This window comes from Zerene cesonia, unplaced genomic scaffold (genome assembly GCF_012273895.1).
Source record: "Zerene cesonia ecotype Mississippi unplaced genomic scaffold, Zerene_cesonia_1.1 Zces_u001, whole genome shotgun sequence".
NCBI lineage: Eukaryota > Metazoa > Arthropoda > Insecta > Lepidoptera > Pieridae > Zerene > Zerene cesonia.
Window position 1 is genome coordinate 3,896,419 of NW_024045131.1, and position 27,310 is coordinate 3,923,728.

General features: G+C 36.1%; 3 protein-coding genes and 1 long non-coding RNA gene across 4 annotated transcripts in view; 2 read left to right on the forward strand and 2 right to left on the reverse strand.

Annotated features, from left to right (window-relative positions):
* Positions 1-4,658, forward strand: part of LOC119838099 (protein son of sevenless) — a gene marked incomplete at its 3' end in the record, with an annotated part of 32,287 nt that extends 27,629 nt beyond the window's left edge. Inside the window, exons 25-30 of the mRNA XM_038363911.1 lie at positions 80-164; positions 774-834; positions 1,740-1,808; positions 2,643-2,695; positions 3,846-3,922; positions 4,587-4,658. Coding sequence (XP_038219839.1) covers positions 80-164; positions 774-834; positions 1,740-1,808; positions 2,643-2,695; positions 3,846-3,922; positions 4,587-4,658 — 417 coding nt within the window. The remainder of the gene's footprint in view (positions 1-79; positions 165-773; positions 835-1,739; positions 1,809-2,642; positions 2,696-3,845; positions 3,923-4,586) is intronic.
* Positions 4,659-4,660: 2 nt separating this feature from the next.
* On the forward strand, positions 4,661-6,111 carry LOC119838138. Its single transcript, XR_005288184.1, has 2 exons — positions 4,661-4,696; positions 5,396-6,111. It is a non-coding gene; the product is annotated as an uncharacterized LOC119838138 (long non-coding RNA).
* A 6,827-nt stretch (positions 6,112-12,938) lies between these two features.
* Positions 12,939-19,715, reverse strand: LOC119838170 (ribosomal RNA processing protein 1 homolog). Its single transcript, XM_038364012.1, has 11 exons — positions 19,391-19,715; positions 19,077-19,156; positions 18,423-18,572; positions 17,680-17,782; positions 17,127-17,218; positions 16,294-16,473; positions 15,416-15,510; positions 15,086-15,238; positions 14,637-14,791; positions 14,149-14,246; positions 12,939-13,848 (listed from the first exon to the last, which is right to left on the reverse strand). Exons 1-11 carry the CDS (start codon positions 19,590-19,592, stop codon positions 13,111-13,113), a joined length of 2,046 nt encoding a protein of 681 aa, XP_038219940.1. The 5' UTR covers positions 19,593-19,715; the 3' UTR covers positions 12,939-13,110.
* A 1,495-nt stretch (positions 19,716-21,210) lies between these two features.
* Positions 21,211-27,310, reverse strand: part of LOC119838100 (WASH complex subunit 2A) — a 16,919-nt gene continuing 10,819 nt past the window's right edge. Inside the window, exons 10-13 of the mRNA XM_038363912.1 lie at positions 26,314-26,489; positions 25,926-26,039; positions 22,214-25,640; positions 21,211-21,612 (exon numbers count right to left, since the gene is read on the reverse strand). Of these exons, the coding sequence (XP_038219840.1) occupies positions 21,524-21,612; positions 22,214-25,640; positions 25,926-26,039; positions 26,314-26,489 (3,806 nt within the window). The 3' untranslated portion in view covers positions 21,211-21,523. The remainder of the gene's footprint in view (positions 21,613-22,213; positions 25,641-25,925; positions 26,040-26,313; positions 26,490-27,310) is intronic.

Sequence of the window (27,310 nt, forward strand, 5' to 3'; positions counted from 1 at the left end):
CCCGACATCCTCTCCATCGTGCCCATCCCTATCCGGCAATATCCCGGCCCGTATATAATCTGTGGTGCGGCGTGTGCAGGAGCGCGTGCCGCCGCTGCTGCCGCGCCACAGCGCGCTGTCGGGCGCGCCGCCCGAGCTGGAGCCGCCGCCCCACCACCACCTGCGTACGTACACTCCGTTTGTTTGTTTGTTTTTGTATGTCACCGTCGGCAATGGAGCTGGTGGATCGCCTGATGGTAAACGCTACCACCGCCGGTAAACATTTATAGAGGCATAAGGTCCATTGCAGAACTTACGCTTCTTCTTCATCTTCAAATGAATGCCGACTTTTAATTGGAAGGAAAGGACTGGGAAGGCCAAGGCTTATCTTTATAACTACGCAACGGATTTTGATGGTTTTTTTTTAAATAATTAGAGCAATTCAAGAGGAAGGTCTATAATATGTATAATAAGAAGGTCTATAATAACATCTGACCGCCTCCTTGGTACAGTGGTTAACGCGTGAGCGTAGAACCGAGGGGTCCTGGGTTCAATTCCCGGTGGGGACGCACAAAAAAAAAATGTCTCGGTCTGGCAGGACACAGAAGGCTGATCACCTACTTGTCCCTAAAGAAAATCGATCAGTGTAACGGATGTACATCATCTGCCCCATACCCCACTAGGGGACACGGGACTTCACTATATAATAACATCTACTAAACTACTCCGAGTTAACGCATGCGCAGCCGCGGGCAAAAGCTAGCAAGTAATAATAAACAATAATTATTTTCCAGCCACATCGGACACGGATGGTGAAAGGCCCTTGCCAAGTCCGAAACATCACGAGTTGTTTAGGTGAGTCTTTTATAATATTTTCTCATATATAAGTGTTTTCTTATAAAAATAAATAAATAATGTAATTAAATTTAACTATCAATTCTTTAAGAGCAGATTCCAAGTTTCCAACGCTAGCTAATTAAGTCTCTGATATAATATTATCCGGTATTAGCTTTGAAGACGATATGATATGTTTAGATATTGAAGATTTCTTAACGGATTTATTCGATCAGATCGTGTTTTAAATCCGTTAAAAACTCTCTAATTTATCAACGTCTCTGATAACCTAGTTAACAGCCATTCATGAATATTTTTTATGTCCACTATTGGTTCAATCGAATGACATGACATTTTAACTGATGGATAAGAATCTATCCAGAAGTTATAAAACCGGTTATTACCGGTATAATCTATAGAAATAATGATGAATCTTACTCAAAATTAACTCTATATTGGACACCCAGGAAAACGAATAGAAACACAGCAGAGATACGATTATTGTACGAAAGGCGGTCTATCACCAACAAGTGATATCTACCAGACAAAATGTGATTTAGGACCATGCTGAAAGAATGTTATTTTTGGGGGTATAAATAAAGCAAATGCAACTTTTTAAATAATATAGAATATATAAGGTTTTCAATCACACTAATATTACAAATGTGAAAGTTTGTTTGTTTGGATGTTTGTCCGTCAATCACGCTGGAACCACTGAATGGATTTTGATGAAATTCGGTGTACAGACAGGGTATGAGCTGACTCGGGTGATAGGATACTTTTTATCCCGATTAAATGCTCCCTTGGGATAAAACAGGAATCCCGACATACAGGCGGAGCCGGGACGAGCGTCTAGTAATACATTAATATATTTATTATTGAACTTATGATATTAATATTGACGGTGTTCGTATGTTTGTCCGCAGGAGTCCAGCGATGTCGCCGAAACGCTCGCCCGCCCCGCCGCCGGCCGCCAGCCCACTGCCACTTGAAAGGTACTTTGTTACTGCTTATTGTCTTTTTTTTTAAGTTTAATAAATGTAGTAAGCAGTAAGTAGTAATTAGAAAAAATAATAGTGGGAATAAGTAAAATATCCGAAGAATCAAAAGCTGGATTATGGCCTGAACCCGCATAGGAGGCCTGTGTCCCAGCAGTGGGAACTTGTATGGGCTGATGATGATGATGAAGTAAAATGGATATAAAAAAAATAGTGAGAAAAGTGTGTTTAAAAAATCTTTATATTTATACTGCAATATGGGTGTCTTATTAAACACAATTTCTATATTATATTTACACTAATATTATAAAGTACTAGCTGAGCCGGCAAACGCTGTTCTGCCTTACTAAGAGTAAGTTTAGTCATTTAGGGGTATGGGATAAGCACAAAAAATTTCATCAAAATCGGTCAAGCCGTTTCGGAGGAGTATGGCAACGAAAACTGTGACACGAGAATTTTATATATTAGATTTTATTTTGTATTTTTCGTTTGTCACATTTTCGCGCATAAAACTGCTGGACCGAATTTAATAATTCTTTCACCGTTAGCAAGCTGCACCTTCACTGTATGACACAGGCTATATATGTACCGCGCGCGGAGCCGGGCGAACAGCTAGTCTTATATATGTGGGAAACGGAACGGTGACGGATGAAAGAGAGGTATGAGGTGTGCGAAAGGGAGAAAAGGGTAATGGCGGCGGATGTAAGACGAAGTGTGCGTGCGGAAAAGGTTAAAATTATAAAAATTAATTAAAGACTTATTTACAAGCAAACAACCATTATTTATTTCAATCCCACATATATATTAATTATTATTTGTATATGATTTCAGGCCGCCGACTTTCAGTTTCCCATCGGCCACATCGCCGACGACCCATCCGCAATGTGAGTTATAGATTTTTCATTTGTTATCTGTAAACTCCAGTATAGAAAATTCATATCATAAAGGTGAAGGGTTTGTTCGTTTGTTTGGACGCGCTTATCTCAGGAATCTACTGGTCCGATTTGAAAAGTCTATTTATTTAGAATTTTATCGTTATATACACCATTTATTGAGGAAGGCTTTAGTTTAGGCTATATATCAATATCAGCAATAAAGGATGTTTCAAAATCGAGGGATTTTTTCCCACTGAGAGCTTTCGCTGCGAGATAGCGTTAGCCCAAAGTAACTATTCCACGCGGACCTATCCGGGGGCGGAAGCTAGACACACACAATCACAGATAATCTGAAATGTTGCCTGTATATATTTTGAATATAATAAAAATGTAGAAATTAAAAACTTTTTAACGGGTAGACCCGTGACCACGCTCGCTGTGAAGTGTTCGAAACGTCGGGTTTATAATATAATGAATAAATCCCGTTTAAAATCCATTAAAAAGTCTTTAATTTCTAAATGTATATATGGTATATATAATACTCGCGTAAAATCAAACGCAAGAAAATAATAAATATGTGTTGTACATACAAGAAGAAATCCTACTTGTGTTATAAACGCGAAAGTTTTTAGGCATGTGTCTGCCGGTAGCTGGGAGACTGGAGAGTTTCCGAATTCCGATAGATGGCGCTATGCTTAAATGTCATTGCTAATAACGGCTCTCTCTCTCTCTCACTTTCACTCTCTTCCTCTCCCTCTCTCTCTTCCACTGTCTCTGTTTCTCACTCTCCAAAGGCACACCATTTAGCATGGCGCCGCCACTTGCTACACACAACCATGCATATATCATTATCGCCGACTCGCGGCCTCTGCTCTACGGCGGTCATTCATTAAAAGTAAAGTCCCGTGTCCCCTAGTGGGGTATGGGGCAGATGATGTACATCCGTTTCACTGATCGATTTTCTTTAGGGACAAGAAGGTGATCAGCCTTCTGTGTCCTGCCAGACCGAGACATTTTTTTTTTGTGCGTCCCCACCGGGAATCGAACCCAAGGCCTCTCGGTTCTACGCTCATGCATTAACCACTGTACCAAGGAGGCGGTCATTCATTAAGGGGCACTTAATTTATTAATTATTCAATCGAAACACGTACCGTTACAGGTGATACTAGTTGTAGCACGCCGCCGCCGCTGCCGCCGCGCCGCCGGCGGGACTCCGCCGTCACGCCCACGCACCATGTGAGTGGGATTTGCTTTTTAACCGACTTTACCCACGTATCTAACTGGTGGTGCGCCTGGTGATTGTTTACCATCAGGCGAACCACCAGCTCGGTTGGCTGCTATTTGAGAAATAATATTTATATTGTATATAAAATTCCCGTGTCATAACTTTAGTTACGAAATTCCTTCGAAACGGCTGGACTGGATTTTTATGAAATTCTGTGGTGTATCTGGGAATCGGAAAATATATATTTTTCATAGCCCTAAATGATAAGAGTCAGACGGAATAGTGTTTGCGGGTCAGCTAATATTCTTATCACTACATAGTATAAAACAAAGTCGCTTTCTTTGTCCGTATTTTCCTATGTATGCTTAAATCTTTAAACTGCGCATCGGTTTTTCGAGTTTTTTTATAGATAGAGTGATTCAGGTTTATATGTATAATCTATTACTACTTCGAAGTAAAGCGTGCAAAGTCGCGGACACTTTTGCCTGTAATAATATAAACGCGAATGTTTGTGAGTATGGGTGGATGTTTGGATGTTTGTATGTTTCTCGCTCGGTGCGAACACAGCTTATCGCATCTGTATGAAATTTGGTACAGAGATAGACTATCTCTCTCTGGTCTCAATTAGCACGTAGGCCACTTTCCTGTAATAACGTGTGGTGTGTGTCGGCGCAGGCGGGCTCGCCGCCCAGCCCGCCGCCGCTGCCGCCGCGGCCGCCGCCCGCGCCCGAGCTGCTGCGCCCGCAGAGCTCCGCGCTGCTGCAGCGCCGCCACCACAGCGCGCAGTGAGCACCGCCACACGCACACGCACACGCACCACTACCAGCACACGCACGCACACACACACGCACACACACGCAGATGTGCACGCGTACACACGCACGCGCATGCACTACAACAGACACAAGAGCTCACACACACACACACTTACACATGCACATGCACACGCCCACACAGACACAAGTATACGCAGTAGCGCACGCGCATACACGCAACGCAACTACAAACACAAGATACTATTACGCGACGCAACTAAATGCTGTGTAGTATAACACACTACCAAGTGACATAATGCACTCTAAGAACACTGCAAACTGCAACACTTCTGCACACCGCCATACAATATACGCACACTCTGCGTCGTAGTACTGCATGCCCTGCAGTGCGACACAGCAGACTCATAGTGTATGACGAACTTCACTTCTGAAACCGACAGCTAAAAAAATACTGGTCGCCATACATTGAAAAGAAATTTTTAAAGATTGATTGATTGTTTATCTATATTTACTCTCCTTTCAACCCGCACTTGACCAGCGTGTTGAACCTGAACTCTAATAGAAGTCCTGAATCCCAGAAGCGGGAACAAATATGAACAAAATTTTTTTTTTTCATTGTATCCACGCACACTACAAGCACTTATTATACTATATCTGCAATTATATATATAATTTCTATAATTATGTAACTCGTCCCCCCCCCCGCAGGCTGGCCCCGCGGCTGCCGCCGAAGCCCCCGCCGGCCGCGGTGGCGCCGCGCACCTAGCGCCCGCACGCGCCGCGTCGGGGCCCCCGCCCTGGCGCCCCACCGTTTGGAGTCCTACTGCCTTGTGCCCTACTGTGTGAGGCCTTACTGCACTGCGTCCTGCTGAGTCACTACCTATGTGGAAAGGTCCTACTGTGTTGGGGCCTGCTGGAAGCGTCCCTTGTTGGGTCCTACTGCCATGCGTCTACCTACACCTGGCCCGACTGCCGTGTGCCCTACTGCGTAGGGCCCTACTGATACCGTGTCAGGCCCTACAGCCGAGTGTCCTACTCAACCAGGGTCTACTGCCGTGTGTCCTACTGAGAAGAGACCTACTGCGGGCTTTACGAAGCCATACTGCGTGATGTTCGACTAAGATAAATCTCACTACAGTGGGTCCTACTGAAGATTCATACTGCAATTTAAAAAAAAGTGTTTTTTTATGTCGCCCTATAAATCCTACTGCAATAGCTATTGAAATACTACTGCGGTCAGCTATTCAATAGTAGGTACAATTACATAATATCCTACTGCGGCCAAAACGACTGTATCATAGTAAATCCTACTGCGGTATCGTGTGCAATATGTAAAATATTACTATAATAATTTATGTTGTGTTTTTCTTTGCCTTCAAAAACTTGTTAAACTAAAATGTTACATGAATATTGTATAGATAAAACAACGATCTGTTAGAAAGAGAGAGAGGATGGCGGCACACTCTCTGTCTCACTCACGCATGCATAATATCGGAATGGAATACAAACATAAGACATTTTGTTGTGTCAGTAGAAAGAGACAGGTAGGGTGCGAGCGCGATCTGGCATCTCTCTTTAAACGTGTTACGAATTTGTTTATAGACGCCCGACGACTCCATAAATAATATGTCTATGGGAAAAGCTGAGGTAAATACAAACAGAATCGTTATATCGATCGACTTCCAAAAATAGAGGTAGATGTTCTGAATTCGACTGTATTTTTTACTCGTTTAGTACCTCAGAACTTTCGACTGGGTGAACCGGTTTTGATGATTCATTTTTTATTCGCAAGCTGGTGCCATCCATGCGTGTATGTGATTCTAATTAAATTTAGTTCAGTTCGGACGATTCGAAGGCAGTTTACGTTTTTGTTAAAGTTTTGATGCAGTGTGCTAAATGACACAAGATTAAATACATGATGTCATGTTTGTGTAATTTAAAACGTAGTTATGTCAATACAAAATCGAGTACTAAAATATAAGTGAAGCGATCTTAAACGTAGTCACACTGTAGATGGGTACCTACCTATGGGGTTATTGTAATACAAGCGTGGGCGTCGTTAGCTTTGGAATGGGGGGGGGGGATTACGAATAAAATTACATGAAATATGAAATAACCCTTATGTTTTTAAGAGAACTATTTTAAAATCTTTTTTTTTTATATTGGGAGGGGATGGTGAAACTCCTTAACTCCTCCTCCCCCCCTCCTCCCTAGCTATGCCCATGAATAAAAGTATTCGATGATAACTTATTTTGGGGACAGTACTAGTGAAAGGACAGTATATAGGTGGGTTACGATTTAGCGTTGTATACGCTATCCGAGAGTGAATATGCAGGTTAAGCTATGTAAATCGCGGTCAATGTAATGATGGGTCACTCAGAAATTGGCCGCTGTCGTGTACAGTACGATACATGTAGCCGGTTTCGCAACTTTTGAATACTGGTTCTGATTAGCGTATCTGACAGTTAAAATGACATATAATGTATGAAAATGTGACTCCCCAAGTGTCAGATAGGCTAGCGGGAACTTTATCAACAAGTCACGAAACTTGAGAGTAACGAAATATGCCTCTAAACTCACTCACTCACCTCACTTTAGAGGCAAAGGAAGAAAGAATGTGGTGTTGCCAGAAGTGTGTAATGAAACGACTTATGACCAGTGTTACCCACTTGCGTGTAAAACGCGCGGGCGCACCCGATAAATGGCAATCGATGTTATATTTTAAATATGCAATCGGATCAAATATTTTACAATATCCCTTCCGTAGTCGAAATCGCGGTACAAATGAATAAATAAACAGTGTACAGAGTATATTTTTATCAGTAGGTATTACATATATATTATATATAAATATATGCGTTATGTAAAAATGTGTGTTGTATATAAATGCTTGTAGCAACTCGCCATTGTAGTACTAATTAAGCCCGCGAGATGGCGGTGGCGGTTCAGCAGGCTTCACTATGGACAAACGGGCGTGCGACTCGCGCTTGGCCATCATAGACTATCATAGACTAAGTTTTTCAGCCGAGTATCGTTGTGTAAAACCCGCTGGCGAAGTGAAATGGGCCTAATTCTCAAAGAGGACAGGCGCGCTGCGGCGTGTGACGTCACACGGAACAATACGTTTATTTCGATTTTAGTTGCGTAAGTAGTTTTTTATAATGGAGTTTTTTGTAATTGCGGGTCGTTTTGTGGAAGGCCATTTGTAAAAATGAGTATAATTGTTGTAAATATAAATTACTGAGAATGAAGTAGAGATTATTCATATTATATACACAGTTATAAATTTTGTTGTTTCATTTTGTGCTCTGGTGTATGGTTGTCGCGCCGAAAAAAATGGTTCGATTTTTATATAGGGTGAAGTCCCGTGTCTCCTAGTGGGGTATGGGGCAGATGATATTCACCTGTTTCAGTGATCGATTATCTTTATGGACAAGGTGATCAGCCTTCTGTTTCCTGTTAGACCGAGACATTTCTTTTTAATGTCTCCGGGAACCGGGAATCGAATCCAGGACTACTGGGTTCCAGAGTTCTACGCTTACGCGTAAACCACAGAGAGGGCGGTCAATTCGATTTTTATAAGTCAACAGTTAATAATATGAACCATGAAGAATGTTTGCTTAGATTTCATTCCTATACATGTTATAGTCTGGCTGGGCTTGGAGTTCCATATCAGGTGTTCTAAATCTTCAAATTTATACTCGCGACAGAAAATGCTCATCGCCTGTAACAATTTTTATTACGGCAATTTTTTCAGTTTAGGTGAGCAGTTGCGGTTCAGCATCAGATGTTCCAGTGTCCAAAATAAAATATAGCCTTCTGCGCCTCGCGGTTTCAACAAGCCAGGGATAGAGACTGTGTCGAAAGCTGTTGCTAAATCGAGGAAAATCGTTAAGCTTTTTTTTATTTTTATCCAGATTGTTGATCACTGAGTTTACCAATTCATGGACAGCATCACTCGTTGATTTTCCACGTCGGAACCCATATTGATTCAAAGAAAGCTGATTGTTTAACTCTAAAAAACTCATTAACCTTTTGTTCACTAGACGCTCTAAAATTTTGGATAATGTTGGTAATATGGATATGGGCCTAAAGTTATTCACACAGTCTCTATCACCTCTTTTATGAATTGGAGTTATCAAGGCTATTGTAAAAGCTTTAGGGAATATACCGGATGCCATGCTCAAGTTACAAATATGTAAGATAGGTGGAACAAGTATGTTAGCATACCGCTTCAAAATTTTTCCTGAAATCATAGCCTCGCCGGAGAGTGAGTCATTGTTCAAGGCATTAATAAGACAACGGATTTCCTCTTTATCAGTGAGAAGCAAGACGAAAGAACAAGAAAGAGAACAATCAGGATAGAGAGACGAATTAATTTCTGGCCGTGTATTTTGATTCGATCCTATGATCTTATTAGCTAGTTTGCACCAACATTAGCGAAGAAATTATTAAAGTCATTTGCATTTTGGATCGGATGATTAGAGGACGTTAGACTATAGTTACTATCTGACGCTTTTTTACAATTACTAATTTTTTTTATTGAATCCCATATTTTCTTATTATTTACCTTTACATCTATGAACTTCCTGCTTTTCAAAATTACGCTTTGTTTTCCTTAGTAGAGAATTATAGAAATTTCTGTAGCGATTATAAGTTACTTTTAGAATTTCGTTAGTTGGGTTTCGCTTTAATTTTTTGTGTAAATTATCACGATTCCTCATAACGCGCAAAAGTGCTTTAGTCATCCATTTACATAGTCTTTGCCTCAACGGAGTCTTGATGAGTATTTCTGTTTACGACGTTAGATAAATCACTAATAAATTATCAGTAGCTAAATTAGCATCATCATATTCAGAAATATAATTGAAAGAAATATTAGATAAGTCTGAGTCGAGGCCGGAGAAGTCAACACGATACGATTTGCTAGTGATATTGAACGATGATGAAGTTTGCTTAATGTTAACAGCAACACACTCATGGTCCGTGATGGATGACTCGATTATAAGGCAAGTAGCGTTTAGGTTGGTTTTGATCATAGCATGGTCGAGACATGTTCTTCCGTGAGTAGGCTCAGTGTGACCTGGTAAGATGCGATGACTTGCTAGTATATTAAGGTATTCATAGGCCCGTTTGTCCACCGTGTAATATCCCATTTTTATATGAATTAAGTTTTTGTCAGCAATAGATCAAGAGAGTTTATGAAATTTGTTGTATTTGATTGACTCGGAGGACGATATATTGCTATAATACAAGTTTCTGAATTAATGAATAATAATAAACAGTTAGCATCATTAATATCTGGTTCCTCGTGCGTTACAATAAGATGTTTGTTATAATAACTACTTTTTTTTTATTATTATATTATAGCAGGCAGCTGAGCTGATGGTTCGCCTGATGTAAAGCGATCACCACCGCCCATAAACATTCGCAAAGGTGTAAGTACCTCTGTGAATGCGCTGCCTGCTTTTATGTGGTAAGGGAAAAGGAAAGGATTAATAACTGGAATGAAGGAATGGACTAGGACGGGTGAGGAAAAGGAAACGGGCCTCCGGCTCCTCCACTCACCGTACGAAACACAGTGGCATGCCACTATTTCACGCCGGTTTTCTGTGGGGGTGTGGTACTTCCCCGGTGCGAGCTGGCCCAATTCGTGCCGAAGCGTGCTCGACTCCCACAATAAAAAACTCCTTCATTCTGATTATTATGTGAAGATGTTGATATATAATGATAATTATCGAGAGTTGGGATGTTTCTCTTTGATGAGAGCCAACATTCGGCCAGCACCAGAATGTCCCACGCAACTTTAGATCTATGGAGAAGTGTTATAAGATTCGGCATGTTACAGTTTATACTTCGACTGTTTTGTGACAACAGATTCAAATTAGATTTATTATTCGAATTTATAATATGTTTATGTACGTTGACTATGTCGCAAATAACAGAATTAGCCTAATATAAATCTTTCCATAAGCTGTCCAGGTTGCAAACAACTTTTTATTTTTGTCATTTTCGCGCTCTACATAAAACAATCTTCTTATTTTGCTTGATAAGAATTCGGAAATAAAAATTTGACGCGGTTGACTCTGTGTTCAGTTGCGCTTCTTTGTTTTGGCGTCTATTTTTATTGATTTTTTTAAATTGTGATATAAATAATTTTTTACGGAGAGATGTAGTGAAATCAACTTTTACGGTATCAGTCCTAGTGCGAACAATTGCACGTATTTCTGAGTTTTGAATTGGAGATTCTAGGCCCAGTGTCGAACCGATGCTCGAAATAATATTAGAAAGACTTACTTTATTCTTTACTACTACTTGGGGTTTCAGCGCCACAGGAGTAAGTAGTAAGTAAGTACTTTATTCTCATTCGGCTGTTTGTGTAAATTTCGCACTTCAACGGTAGTACAATGGGTCACTTTTTCAAGTTGTTCCAATTTAACTTTCAATGAAGCTATTCGCTCCCTATATGCCGTGTTTTCTTGCACTAATTCTTGTATTTTTAACAGCAAGTCCTGGTGTTGTCTTGAAACAGTTTTTACAGATTTTAGTATTTCCTGATTTTGCGACATAATAGTAGTTAAAACATTATTTAATGCTTCAAATTTAATGTCTTGTTGTTCTTTAAGTTCGGTGAACGTAGATTTTATTTCAGAAGTTGACGCGGTCGACGGGACGGGAAGTTCTGCAAAGGTACGCTTTTGACGCTTTGTAATGTTGAAATAATTATCCTCTGATTTTTGTATACACGAAATGTTTAGGGCCGAATCCGAATTGTATTGTAAATTTGTATTTGGTAATTGAAGACGAGAATCAGGCCGAACGTTGTACAGACATTTTATCCAAATATTAACAATGTAATAATGTAATAGACCGTCGTGTGACCACGTAGCAAGGTTGAGAATCGATTAACGACTTTTATAAAAATATCGAGACGAGCGATGATTGTCTTGTGCAGTTGATGTATTAAAATGAGTCACTTAATATTTTGTCTTTGTCGCACACAATAATGTCGCGCTCTTCGCTGGTACTTAGCGCCTACGTGTGATGCGCTCCTAGTACTCACAGCAGTATTGCGGTGGCAGCTGCGTTGTAAGCGTGTGCGCAGTAAGAAACAAATCTCATGTGATCAGCGGCCGTTTGAGCGTTATGTTATCCTTGTCTAAATGTCTCTTACGGTTTGCTGAATGAATAAGATAAACGACTATCTCCTTCGTATTAACGATGTTGCTCTTCGATATTTATGAGCTCCTATTATTTTGACTTCATTTAACACTTTATTCACCAATTTATTTTACAATAAAAAAAAACACACACGTCTGTTATTGCGCAGACTCCGGAAGGGAAGGGGAGGGTGTAAGTCCGTATCCCGTAGGAATATCGGGATAAAAAGTTACCTATGTGTTATTCCAGTTGTCCAGCTGTATACGTATCAAATTTTATTTGTTTTAATTATTCATTGCAATCGGTTCAGTAGTTTTTACGTGAAAGAGTAGCAAACACACACACATCCTTACTAACTTTCGCATTTATAATATTAGTAGGAGTAGGATTAATAGGATTAGTAGGATAGGATATGTTGTCCAGACTTAATATCTATACTACAACTTTCATTCCAATACGTCCAGTACGTCCGGAGATTAGCGTGTACAAACAGAGACACATTTTTTTCGATTCGTGATATATATTGATTTTAAACCCCTATCATTGTTTTTTTAATATGGAGATATTTACAGACACAGCTTATTTACTGTTTTATTATATGTATAGATGATTATTATTATAATACAAAAATAAAACAAGCATTACTTCAATTCGCTTTATTTAATTTCTCATAATATACAACAGTTAACTCGACACCGTAAACAATTTTTTAAATAAAAACACATTGGTTAACAATTTATTTCAAAATCTACAAGTGGTAGACACATTCTGGATGTTTCTATAGTAACAGCTTTATGGTAAAGCATTTTAAAATAAACCTTGCTTTTCTGTGCAACTATGACAGTTCTCTAGATTTAAAACTCATTATAAATTCCAAGTAAATTAACTGAATGTCATACTTCTACAAAATTGCATTTGTTAGTACTGCTTCCAGCACAAAATTAAAGGCCCTAGACTGTGATGGAATCTAGCTGTTAAAATAAACGTAAGTACCGACAGTCTAGGATCTGCTTAATGCTGGGTAATTTTAAACCGTTGTTACTATTTCATTAATTTAGGTACCCTGCTAACTCGAACCTAGATTTTGTGCTACCATCTTAAATTTGTAAAATTAATTATATAAATACCATAACGGTAATAATAAAAAAACCTAGAAAATGATTGCAAAACACAGATTTCAAAAACGTTGTATCGAACCAAAAGATAATTTAACCATCTTTATTAAAATGAAAATTGACAATGTACAAATTATCCTATTAAAACTACCCTCTTAACTTAAGCTTCTTTTTAAAGAAAGGGTTAATTGGCGAAGGAGTTGACGGTTTCAAATTAGTTTTTATCGGTTTTTTACTGCTGTCATAAGGTATGTTTGGACTTTGTCTCACACTCTTGTAGTAATCCACCGGACCTTGCATGCAATTATTTTTTAAAACGAATTTAACCTTTTTCGGCGTCTCCATGTCTTTTTTGTCCACTTGCTTCTGATAATTCTTAACTTTCGCTTCCTTTCTATCCGTTCTATTTGCTTTCGTGTCGTTTATTTTTTGTTGTTTCGCTTTGATTGCTTCTTTCTTATCTACTCTGATTTTCACATCTTTATCAACATTTTCCTTTTTCGAAGGTTTCGAATCTAATACTTTAGGTTGGATTCCATTCCCGTTGACTGCAGCTTCAGCCTTTTTAATTTTCTCTGGTTTTACTTTACTCGGCGCTACTTTTTCTTCCGTTTTCCCTTTTTTCGATACATTCTTATTAACTACACCATTTTCTAATTTGTTAACTTTAACTTCATTTTCCTTATTAGATTTTTTATTTTTCGTCTGACTTAAACTACTTGGACTTTTCAACTTAGCTACTTTACTATCGTCTACTTTGGCTTTTTTCTTAACAACTTTACTTGGTTCTTGACTCTTACGCTTATTGTTCGCTATTTTATCTTTGTTCTTATTGGTCTTCTCTGTTTTGTCCTCTGATGTGCTATCAGTTTGAGAGTCGCCATTCTGAAAACATAATTAAATAATATTAGAATACCGAATAAAATATATTTTTAGTTACATGTTACATTAGTTATATCCTTATAATATAAAAGTATAAATGTAGGTTCGTTTAAACGCGCTAACCTAAGGAAGCATTGGTCCGATTTCAAAAAAACATTTCACCTGATTCCAGAGTTCTTATAGGCTGCACATATACCAGGGGCGACACCGGGGCGGACGCAAGTGGCATAAAGTATTAAAAATACATCCTGCTATAATAAAACGAACAGAAAATTCACATTCGCAATAGAAATTTTAACTTACAGTGAGGTTTTTCTGTGCGTTCGTTTGTACATCTTCAATAATACTAAGGCCAGCGCGGGCTTTGGCGAGCAAACGCTTTTTGTGTTTACGACGGAGACCTGAAAAATGAATATTAAAAAAAAATACATATTTTTATGGACGTCTGAAAAATTTTAAAACTCTTAAAGACTTTGAAATTCTTATATAAGAATACAATGTAACATTAGATTAATAGCATTTTTTCCTAAATCCTTTTCCTAACATAACAGAAACAAGGAGATGGAAGCTAACTATAGGAGTGGGAGGTTTTACATTGTAGTAATATACTATGGGGTAAAAACTTTTAAAAACTTTTTATCGTAGAAAGTTTTTACCGCCGTGAAACTTCTCATTCCCTTGGAGAGGAGTTAATTAGACCACGCGAGCGGAGTCGCGTGCTGAAGCTAGTAAGACATCTGTGATAAACAATAATAATCACTCAGAAACCACTTCCAGTGATGGCAGCGTACCTCTCAGGGCCAGTTCATCAGCGCTGATGACGAGGTTCCTCTCCAAGTTCCTCAGCGCTGCGGCGGCTTTGCGTCGCGCCGACTGCGGCAGGCTCCTCTCCACCTCCTCCGCTTTGATCTTGAGCGGATAATCGTTGCGGGATAGCTTCTCGAATCTGGAAATTTATAATGACTATGGTATAATTTATAATGAATATGGAAATTTATAATACACTTCCTTGTCTTTTTTTTCGCTTCCCTCGTCTGTATGTATGTATGCTCAAATCTTTAAAACTACGAACGACGGATTTTGATGAGATTTTTTTTTATAGATACAGTGATTCAAAAGGAACGTTTATATGTGTAATAACATCAATTAAACTACTCCGAATTTACACGAGCAAAGCCGCGGGCATCGACTCTATAATTGAATAATTTTAAAAGAATAGAATCGATCATGTGGCATTCACCTCTCCAAGCACGCCCTGGCTCGCTTATACGCCTTGGGACAGGAGCAGCTCTTCATCAGGCACTTGGTGCGTTCCACCACCAGCTCCGAGGGCACCGGCAGCGGCTCCAGCACCACGTCCACGTGCCCAGCTCGAGGGTCCAGAACTGACGACCTTCGGGGGTGATACATCATTCAATATCCATCTTTAAATGGACATTAAGAAAAAAATTGTAAAAGAAATACACTTTTTCGTTCGACCAGAAGCATTTTTAAAAGTTAAGATGGAACAAACGTGAATATTTTCTTAAAATAAAATTACAATAACATCTGGCCACACCAGGCCACTCACAGCTGACTCTCATCCTGGTCCTGGTGCTGTTCATCTTCATTCTCATCATCGGACACCAGCTCGAGGGCATCGGGACCACCGGCCGGACATCCCATCTGAAATTTACATACACATTTATACCGTCGCGTCTTCAACCATTCGTCTCTGCAGGTTCGTTCTTTCTTTTAATATGAACCTTCTGATAAATGAAGATTAGCCGAATTGGTGGAGCCGTTCTCGAGTTTTACGCTTAACACCACATGTGGAGATTAATTTTTGTTAATATAGATAAATTGACAATCATGTGTCTTATATAAAAAAATCAATTGCTGTTCGTTAGTCTTGCTAAAACTCGAGAATCGCTGGGCCGATTTTGATAATTTTGGTATAGATGCATTCATAATAGTCCAGGGAAGGTTTAAAAGGTAAAAAATACGGATAAATGTTTCAAAAAAATGTCAATGGCGTTGCGAAGTTCGCCGGATCAGCTAGTACATAATATGAAAGTAAGTTATGAAACAAACTCAATAATGGCTGAATCAATTTTAATGATTTTTTTAGGTTTATTCGCTTTTACGCTGCTTGAGATACAATAATCACTAAATAGTATCAAACAAAGCAGCTTTATCTGTCGATCCCTATGTCCTTTTGTATGTCCATCCCCATGTCCCATTGTATGTATCTTTAAAACTACGGAACGTACTTTGATGGCCTTTTTTTTTTTAATAGATAGTGATTCAAGAGAAAGGTTTCTATGTATAATAACATCTATTTAACTACTCCGAATGGTACGCGTGCGAAGCCGCGGGCAAAAGCAAGTAACAACTAAAACTGTAAAATTATTACCAAAAAAGAAATTAACTCCCAAGAGAATAATAAAAAGAAACGAATTAACTCACTCTCTTCCAAGCCTGTGTAGCACCAGCATACTTCAGACCGGGTTCGCTCTGCTTTATCAGGTCAGTGAGCAGCTGGCGGCAAGCGAGGCTGACCTCCTGACTCTCACCGTTGCAAACGTGCCTTAGAAACGGATCTATCAGTTCGAGAAGACTCTCATCCGAGATCTTACCTCTGGATATCTGTTAGTGACAAAGAAAATTACTATTATTCTTCAGCAAACAATTATTTTTAACAAAAATTGAAAAATATCATTTTACAATATCGTTCACAAGCACACATTTGGGGGGGGAGAAGCAAGTTATATCAGAAGTCTATAATATATCTGTCTAGTATATATATATATATACTAGATATATATATATATATATATATATATATATATATATATATATATATATATATATATATATATAATCTGACAGTCATACAAAAATTGTTGTTTGTGAACTACCTCCACCTATTTCTCTGCAGTTGGTATGTTGAGTATTTTTAAGTAAAGTGTTTGAAACGTCGCATTAATAATATAATGAATAAGTCGCGTTTAAAATCCGTTAAAAACTTTTTGATTTCTAAATGTATAATACTCGCGTAAAAACAAACACGACAAAATCTTAATATGTATAAATCTCGTGTCACAATATTTGTCCTCAATGGACTCCTAAACCACTTAACCGATTATAATAAAATTCGCACACCATGTGCAGTTCGATCCAACTTGAGAGATAGGATAGTTTATATTATGGCAATTACGACAAATTACTAAGTCCCCGCGCGGAGCCGGTGCGTGCAGCTAGTACTATATAAAATGAATAAACAAAAATTTTATACTTACTTTGGACAATTCTTCTAGATAACAATCAATGATATGCAATATTAAAGAAAGTGCGTTTCTGGCGTAAAATGGAGTTTTTAGTGCCAACAGACCTGAAAATATAAAATTTGTTATATGTATATGATTATTGTATTAATGGTGAGACAAAAATAACATAATATGTTATGGAGTTTAAAACTAAAAAACATGCAGACAGAGCGAACATAAGTAAATTATTTAATACTGGCAATCTGGATACTTCGGTAAAACTCATGAAATTATCGTATTGTCACAATTTTTTGATATGTGGACAAAGTATGAATTAAATATATTCGAGAATCTGAGGAAGTTGGTTACATAAAAACATACAGTTGAAAATGATAAAAACATATTAAAAGTGTTGTTTCAATATGTTTCATAGACTTTCCAATATCAAACAATTTAATAACATTAATTTATCGCCCACCGCAAACAACACTTCATTGTTTATAACCGATAAAACAAAAAATGAAATCAATTCCAACAAACATTTACCATCTGATAAATAGACAAACACACAAAATTTAATACCAACCATCCTCCGAAGACAGCATATCGGCGTACTTTTTACAAGAGTCAAGGTCCCAATCTGTGCGTAACAAACATCGAAAACTGCCGCGCAAGTAGCGACGCACGAGCTAAAAATTATGTCAAAAAGCATTAAATTTTTTTAAACTACTACGATTTGGTCTGAAGTATAGAATTCATAGTCAACACTAGCCGCCGCAGCCATATTTAAGTTTGAATTAGATCTGTCTGTTTGAAGTGGGTCAAAATCTAGTCTAAATGAGTCGGTTACACAGAAACATACATGTGAATTTAATCATCGTCGTCATCGTTTCAGCCTTTTAGGACGCCCACTGTTGGACATAGGCCTCCCCCAAAGATTAACAGAACGACCAATCATATGACGATCATATAACTATCTCATATCAGGTGAATCTAATAATAGCTTGAAAAAAATTGCCATAATAATTAAATAAATACATCACCTCTATTCTATTTCTTAACCATAGATGAATCATTAGTTATTAATGAATGCTTGACCGCCTCCTTGGTACAGTGGTTAACACGTGAGCGTAGAACCGAGGGGTTCTGGGTTCGATTCCCAGAGGGGACGCACAAAAAAAAAGTCTCGGTCTGGCAGGACACAGAAGGCTAATCACCTACTTGTACATAAAAAAAATCAATCAGTGAAACAGATGTATATCATCTGCCCCATAAGCCACGACACGGGACTTCAAAATGAATGCTTAGTATACATTCCTTCACACATACCATCATAAACTTATCAATCCTGTGCTGGTCTATCCCATACCACTCCATTGCCAACACTTTGAATCCCACTTTGGTCATCATAATGGCATTATCAAACTGCTCTTTTGGGAATAGATCGAGGATTTGCGATATGCTCTCACATAAGTCTTCCTGAAAATGTGTTTAAAATATTATTTGTTGCAACTTATAGTATATAATTTGTGTTTTTGTATGTATATTTGTTATGTTTTCGCACAAAAACTACTAGATCAATTTCAAAAGTTCTTCAATTCAATATAAGTTTTAGTTAATGGCAATTTTGCTTTGTACAATTCAAAAATTCTTTCAATACAAAGCTGCATTATATTCCTATATTCACTACATAGACATAGGCATAGCTGAGGTGGAACATTATTTTATTTCCTTTACATACTATCTTACATGGCAAAGTTCATTCTTTGCATAATTTTTTTGTTTATATTTAAAACAGAATGAAGATTGATTTAGATTAACAAAGAATAATCATCAATTTGTGAAACCTTTTTTAAGCTTGATGTTTAAATAAATTGATAGTATATACGAAACACTTGTCTTAATTTGTTTTAATATAAGACGGCACAAAATTCATCATTATGCTAATATAACCAAGTGAAGGGATAATAAATATTTAATTACCTGAACTAATGGTTTATCCGACATCCAGACTGCGTAGAAAAGTCCTTTCCATACACGTATGAAATCGTCTTCCTTGAAAACTAGAATGAAATAGTTTTACCAAATAATTTATCTAATTATTAAATAAATTGAAAATAAAGGATGAAAGGTAATATTTAACAAATTACATACGATTTAGGAAACGCTGATGCTGATGAAGAAAAAAATATCATAATAACATACGTGAACTTTTGAGGTTATGCCTCAATGTGCGTTAAATTTTAAAAACAAACTGCAATATTGAACGTTGCTTAACTATTAGACATTGAACTTACCGTAGTCCTTTGAAAAGCAATTTAGAAGCCACTTTTTAAGTGTTTTCAATACACGATCGCGGCTTTTCTTTTCATTTCCAGATAGTAATTTCGCAAATTTGAATTCTTGTGCGACCACTAAAACCTTTTCCTTTTTTGGTTTTGTGAGTAACTTTTTCTTATTTTTTTGCTTTTTAGCACCGCGTTTATCTACCACTTTCATTTTGATATCTATATACTCTTGTAATCGGGTGGAGACTTAAATAATTGCAAAAATTAAAAATACTTAATGCAACGCGAGCAATAAACAGCTACGTATTTTTGTTACTACATGACACTTGACGACTGACGTTAGTTCAAAACTTCAAACATCTGTCAAGGATAGATTATAAATTTCTATTTTATCTCTTCATATCTATTTATTTATTATATCCATATATATTATATCTTCTATGTATAAAAAGTAATACACAACCATATAAATAAAAAAATTATCGCCAAATGTATTGCTAAGCGTAAATCTTGAGACTGTGTCAAACAATTTTGAAGGCTAGGTTAGGTTCTTATGGAGAAAAAACGTAGCGGAGATACGATAATGTAACCTGGTTACACAACGAACTAATGAATAGATATTAATAATATTTGTTTATTAATTAATTTTATTTCCTTTAACTCAAACCAATTGAGCATAGATGCGAAAATATCGAATCGGCTGTTTCTAGTCTTTTTTGTCCTTATTTTGTAATGAATTTACTTATTAATATATCTTTATAAACGAGATATTAAAAGAGTAACAAAAAATGCGTCATTAAAAATACTCGATAGAAATTAGAGGTAAATAAAGGCATATCCAAAGTATAAACAATTTATTATCAACAATTATTTTGAGGCACTTTCATACAGCATTCGATTATAAGTTATAACCGAGCTAAAAATACAAATTTACATAAATAGCCTTTTTTTTTAATTTATGCAAAAATAGAACACACACACTCATCTTATTCTCATTGGCGTGTTCGCTACTTACATAGATGAGGTTTCAATCAATTGCAGAAAGACTATCTGTATTCTATATAGTCTGTGTGTGTGTATGTGAGTGTGTATTGTGTGAGTGTAAATTATCGGTCATTAATTAGCATTGCACTGATTGTAAAGTTTTAGATAACTCAGTAATAGAATATATCAGTTTTTAATAAAAAATAAAATGAAATTTATACTACAATTCCACATTAACTTTTTGTAAGAAAATTCTAAAAAGTACGCTATAAGTTAGTTCAAAATAACTAATTATACAGACCTATCATTAAACTGAATTTAGTAGAAGAGAACAGAATAACCGACATTCCTGCATATTTATATTAACTTTGTGATTATAATAAGCTTCTATAAAACATTATCTTATTGTCTCCATTGCCACGTTTAAAATGATCAATCAATAAATATAAAATAATATTAGAAAACATAATTCGTACAAATACTATATGTTACATTTAAAAACCTATGTGTAATAATTTTATAACTTAACAAAAAATACAAAATAATTTGTTCATTGTCCACCAATTATCTTTTTTTTATATATATTTACATTAAAACACAACAAAAATCAACAAATATTAATATTATTGTAAATGAATTTAACAACTTACATAGCAGTTTAATTTTTTGCTTATTTATATCCGATATAATGTGTATGTTATTAAAAAACAAAGCCATTATAGTATATAGTTAAATATGTGTGAAAGAGAGATTCTAATTAGTATAACAAGGAATAAGAAAGAGATGGCTTGTCTTTTATGACGCTGATATCACGTTTTGGTCCTTCGAACTGGAAAAAAATTTAATATCGTATATTCTTTTAATATTAATGCTTTTTTATTTTTAAACGACTAAATGCATAATAGATATGTCCTTGCCAATTTATCTGTAAAAATGTAACTCATATTTTTAACGTTTCGTCAAAAACATAGATTTAATAACGGTAAAATTATTTTTTTGTAGTGATGTATACTATGAAATAAATATAAATCGTTCATTTACTCTCTTAAACCTTGCCAGTGCATTGGACGCCTTTTACAACTATTATGGTGTAAAGCTGTAAAACCGCATAGAAATCGGACTTATCGTTAGAGAGACTAGCACGTATGAACAAGCTTTTCATTCATCATCTTGTGTGAGCATAGACAATGGATCTTCGAATACTGGTTCTGACGGTTTGCTTGTTGGTTCTCTGTGAGATGTTTTTTCTGAAAATTTATGAAAAAATTTAAGTACATTATTTGATTGTCAATGTTATTTCTTAATATATTATCATTGAGGAATGACTAGGCTTAGGTTTTAAACATACAAACGAAAGGTACTAGGATAAATTTCCGATGAAAAACGTGCAGAATTTGAAATTTAATAGGCCTCACCCATATTACGAGAGAAATTATTGCACTATCACCAATAAGTCCAAGGTTTAATCTGTTGTTTAAAAGTTGTTACATGCAAACATACCGGTGAATCTAATTAAAGCGTGATAAAAGAATTTTTATTCACAATATCAAACATTATCTTCCTAATATATAAAAATCCAGTGTCATCATGTATGTTCCCAAAGAACTCTTCACCAACTCAAACGATTTTGATGAAATTTGCCATTTTATGTGTAATTTGGTCCAACATAAGATGTGGGATAGTTTTTATTTCGATTAATTATCCCAATAATTGATAATCTTAATATTTTAAATTATTACTCAGCAACAGCAACGCGTGGCCGGGTATGTTAGTTTACTATATACTTGTATTACTTGTTTACTATATAATTTTTAACTTTATATAAACAATTCTAATGATGATACTTACCATCCTGTTTCCTCACTTTGGTGGTGAATAATTCATCATCGCTCTCATCACCAAATAAATTGCCTTTTGGTTTTACAACTTCTTCTCGGACAATCTCTCTCTTACTTCTACCACCGAACAAATCATCATCGCTGTCCGATTCGAAAAGTTTTGATTTCGAAGCAACTGTCACTTTTTTCGCGCCAAAGAGTTCGCTGTCACTGTCACTCAAATCAAAGATGGTCGCTTTTTTATCTGTATTCGGGTTGTGATTGCTGTCGAATTTTTTATCAGTTTTCGAAGCTTCTTCTGTAGTTGGAATGGGGAGGGAATTGTTTGATTTGTTTTCGTGATTTTGAGGTTTTGCTTCATCGGGATTTTTGTTGACATCGGAAAATATGTCTTCGTCGTTTAAAATGTAAACTACTTTGGATGTGACGTTTTTATTTGGTTTGGAATAATTAGTGTCAGTACTTCTTTGTATTATTGTATCAGTGGTGTTTTTATCGGAGGGGGAATTGATTATGTCACTATTTAATTTATTGTCTGTGTTACTAAAATCTCTCACATTTGTTTGTGTATTAGTTTCCTTATCTGGCGAAACTTTCATGTGATTTGCATCTAAATTCGTCGCATCTTTTTTATCTGTTACAAGTCGTATCTTTGGTTCATCTATGGAATCTGAATTGTCAGTTTTGTCTATGCTATCTCCAAAGTCAATGCCAGACTTTCTCGCTGCTTCTTTTCTAGCCCTGCGAGTGGAAGGACGCCGCTTCACTTGTATTTTTGCTCTCTCTTTTGACAGTTTGTTATTAAGAATTGCCGATTCTTTTTCATCTTCAAAGTTAACGGTTTTCTCGTCTTTAGTTACTTTTTCGGTATTTTGCGATTTTGAAGCAACAATTCCATCAACAACTTCAATTTTTGCTGTCTCTTTGGACAATTCATTTTTTAAAATTGCCGATTCTCTTTCGTCTGCAAAATTTACGTTTTTCACCTCTTTAGTTACTTTTTCACTACTTTCCGGTGTTGAAGAAACTATGTTATCGACATTTTCAATCGGTTTCGACTTCTTAGGTGACGCTCCAGGTAATAATGTATTAACATTGATATTTAAATTGATAGGTTTCAATTTGCCAATGCTTTTATTTTGTTTTGCTGCTACATTGGCATCAAAATTTTGATCGTTGTGCATTTTATTGATTTTCTCTGTGATCATAGCGTTAGTAGATCTAATGGAATCTTCTAAGCCACTGCTCTCACTAATAACTTTATTAGATTCATAATTTACTGGGTGTAGATTACTTTCCAAGTTCGTTTCAACTTTATCTCCCACTGTATTACCTGGAGCAAAATCGCTCTTTTCCTCAGTTTTTACATTTTGTCCAAAGATATCTTGCGAATTAAAATCATCAAAATGTTTTTTCGGAATTTCTTCAATATCTATATTTTTAGATGATTTAACAGGTTTAGAAATGAAATCAACATCAATAGCAGGGGGTTCATCGTGGAATATACTGAATCTTTCGTTTGCGTCATAACTTGGGCTAGGTACATCTTCAGTGATGACGTCACTTTTCTTAAAGAACGACGCCTCATCATCGGAATCATCATCGAAAAGTGCATTGACGTTCTTGCTCTTTTTCGGCTCTTTCGGCTTTTCGAATTCAGGTGGCATATCATTAAATATATCTGTGAACAGACTGGATTCCGGAGGTTGTTCTTGTAATGTGTCTTTATTATTTGTGGCGAACATATCTGAATTTGTCTCAGTCTTATATTCAATGTCTGGATTTATAGCTTCATGTAAATCGTCATTGGACTTTGCTGACAACTCTTCTTCTCTCTCTTCAAGAATTTTACTTTCTATATGACTAGACGTATCAGGCACAGGCGGTTGTGGAGTTTTATCAGATACATGCTCATCTTGGACATTGCTACTGGTTTCTCTACTACTAATAGCGTCAGTATCTGGTGAAGCATCTGATTCTACTGTATTTATACTTGAACCAACTTCAGAGTTGCGTGATTCTTCAATTTTATTCGAATTTGATTGTTCTACATTACTTGAAAACATATCATCGATTTCATCATCATCAAATATGTTGGGACTTGTAACTACTGTTGGCTTTTTATTTATATTAAGATTTTCGTTCTGACTGTCTAACGAATTATGACTTTCGGTATTTTGCGATACAAGTGTTTCATTTATTGGGTCAGTATCATTAACTTTTTCACGTTTCTCTGGAATGCTTGTATCTTTAATACTATTTGTAGCAGTATTAACAGAGGTTTGCGTAACATGTTTTTCACTAATAATAACACCGTTTTTACTAGTTTCATCAACTTTAACATTCGCATCTGTTTCTTGCAATAATTTATTATTTTCTGGTTCAGTTTTCTTTTTGCCACTAAATAACTCTTCTTCACTGTCATCATCAAAGATATTTCTTCTTTTGGTTATGTCATTTGGAACGTAATTATCATTTATGTTAGCCTCAGGAACATTATCTTTTGAGCCTGCTTTGCTTTCAATAACTTCGTGAACTTTGTCGTCGTTGAATGAAATTGAATTTTGTTTTGTGGTCACAAGATCTGGTTTAACGCTGAGAGAATTATTGTGGAATATATCATCATCACTTTCATCATCAAATATATTGTTTTTCTTAACATCTGCCTTAATACTGTTATCCTTTATTGTTCCATTTGACTTTATATTTGTTGCGTTGACAATTTCAGTGTTATTTTTAAATAATTCATCATCACTATCATCGTCAAATATGCTTTTCGGTTTACTGGCTTTACTAATAGAGTTGGATTCTATTGCGGGTTTAACATTTTCCGTTGATAGAACATTTTCGTTAAACAAATCATGATCATCATTATTTACTGTATCTTTATTACTTTTGGTATCTACACTTTTCTGAACTGAATCTAACCGAGGCTCTGTTGTACTTTTAACACTTTCCTTAGCGACTTTAACATCGCTAAAAAGATCATCATCATCATCATCAAATATACTTTTAACTTCTTTCGGTTTATCTTTACTAACTGCGATATCGTTGAACAAATCATCATCGAATATAGATTTATTGTTTTCCGGTCGTTTCGTTATAACTTTACTGGTAAATATATCATCTATATCATCGAAGAGATCGTCGCTGAACAAGTCTACTTTCTTTTCTTTCGCTTTCTCTTCTGTTTTTACTTCTTTATCCTTTTTAACTTCTTTATTTGTATTTTTAATTGCAACTGGTTTCTTAACTTTTGGTTTTACAAACAAATCTTCTATTATACTTTTATTTGGTACAAGTTTAGGTTCAGGTTGTGTTTCTGGAGCATCTTCTTCACTCGAAGATGATTTACGTTGATTCCGTTTCAAGATGGCCGCTCCAATGCTGTTGGAATCCTTGTTCGATCCGAATAGAGATATACCACCCACTGGTTTCTGTGAATAAAAATGTTTTGCTGTGAACATACTCTTAATATTAAGTATAGGTATAACTACTATATCAATTGTAGTGTTTCTCAACTTTGTTTTTTATGTAATACGAGGTTATATTTCATTATTTGTAGATTGTAGAACAATCATTGTTTCTATCTACATTCTAATGTTTACTGTTGTTCTCTAGTATAATCTGTTGTGTTTGTGCATGTGTGTGTTAAAATATATGTTTTGTCTTTCTTTCTTTCTTTGTATCAAAATGTTTCTTTTACAAAATCAATTACATACCTTAAATGCTTCCTCTCTAGGCTCAGGGATTATTTCTTTTGGTTTTTCAACAAAGAGCTCCGGTTCTGATTCATCGTCGAATACCGGTCGTTTATTAGTGCTATTTGAGGTCACCTAGAACCATGCCAAATATATATGTATACTTAAAACCTCTATGTACTTTAAAACATTAATTGAGGTGTGGAAAAAATACAAAAAAACTTTTTATTTATTATTTTGTTTATATGTTAGAACGAAAATAATTAAAGAAGTATCTCCAAAAGGAGTGGACATAATTTGGCACGATTTTTGCGGGTAGATAGTTCTTGCTTGAAGTAATATTTAGATTTAATATACACATCTCACATACACTGAAACTACGGGACCATAGAAAATAATACGCACTCACCTTTTCAATAACATTGGGACTGTCCCCAAACAGTGCGTCGACTACGTTATTATTCGCAACCCTATCATTAGGGGTATAGCGGTTCTTGTGTAATTCAGCAAATATGTCGTCTTCGCTCTCTTCGTCTTCCGACGCACACTGGTCTAGAGGCGGCGGTTCATTTGAGAATATTGTCGCTAGAAAAAAAACACTTTTATTTATGAGAGTTTTTTTTTTTTCATCACGCGGATCACGTGTGGCCGAGAGGCTGGGCGTTGCTACGGTTAGGCAAGAAACGCGGGTTCGAATCCCGCCCCGTGATTGATTTTTTTTCTATTCTTTCAAAAAATTTCTCATTTATAAAAGCATTTCAATGCTATAAAACTAAAAATTAAACATTTATATAACATAAAAAAAAAAAAAAAAAAAAAATTATTTATATATGCAAGCTGACCCAAACGCAAACGCTGTTCTGCCTTACTCTTATCATTTTGGGCGTATGAATAATAACATATTATGTTAGCCGATTCTCACACTAACACGACATGTACAATAACAATAAAACACTTTATTGCACACACATAAAACAGAATACAAACAAAAAAACATATTCACAAATAAAGTAAAAGCGGTACAAATGGGCGGCCTTATCGCTAGGAAACGATGTCTTCCAGGCAACCTTCTTTATGTACGTACAATTTAATAAAAATCGGTCCAGCCGTTTTGGAGAAGTATAATAACTAGTATTTTGTTGTGTTTGATTTCACGAGAGTATTATACATTTAGAAATGAAAAACTTTTTATTACGGATTTTAAACGCGATTTATTCTTTATATTTTTACCACGCTCGCTGTAAAGTGTTCGAAACGTCGGGTTAATAATATAATGAATAAATCGCGTTTAAAATCCGTTAAAAAGTTTGTAATTTCTAAAAGTATAGTAACTATTTCTGATTCCGCATTAGGTTCTTATTTTTTATCTTATACCTTTAAAAGAGCAATTCTTGTATATATATACA

Excerpts from the sequence above, each read along its gene's own strand:
- LOC119838170 (XM_038364012.1), bottom strand. The coding sequence starts at position 19,592 with ATGAAAGTGGTAGATAAACGCGGTGCTAAAAAGCAAAAAAATAAGAAA. Across the intron at positions 19,157-19,390 it reads TTGCTTTTCAAAGGACTACG|TTTTCAAGGAAGACGATTTC; the intron begins GTAAGTTCAATG and ends ATTTCATTCTAG. Across the intron at positions 15,511-16,293 it reads CTACACAGGCTTGGAAGAGA|ATGGGATGTCCGGCCGGTGG; the intron begins GTGAGTTAATTC and ends TGTAAATTTCAG.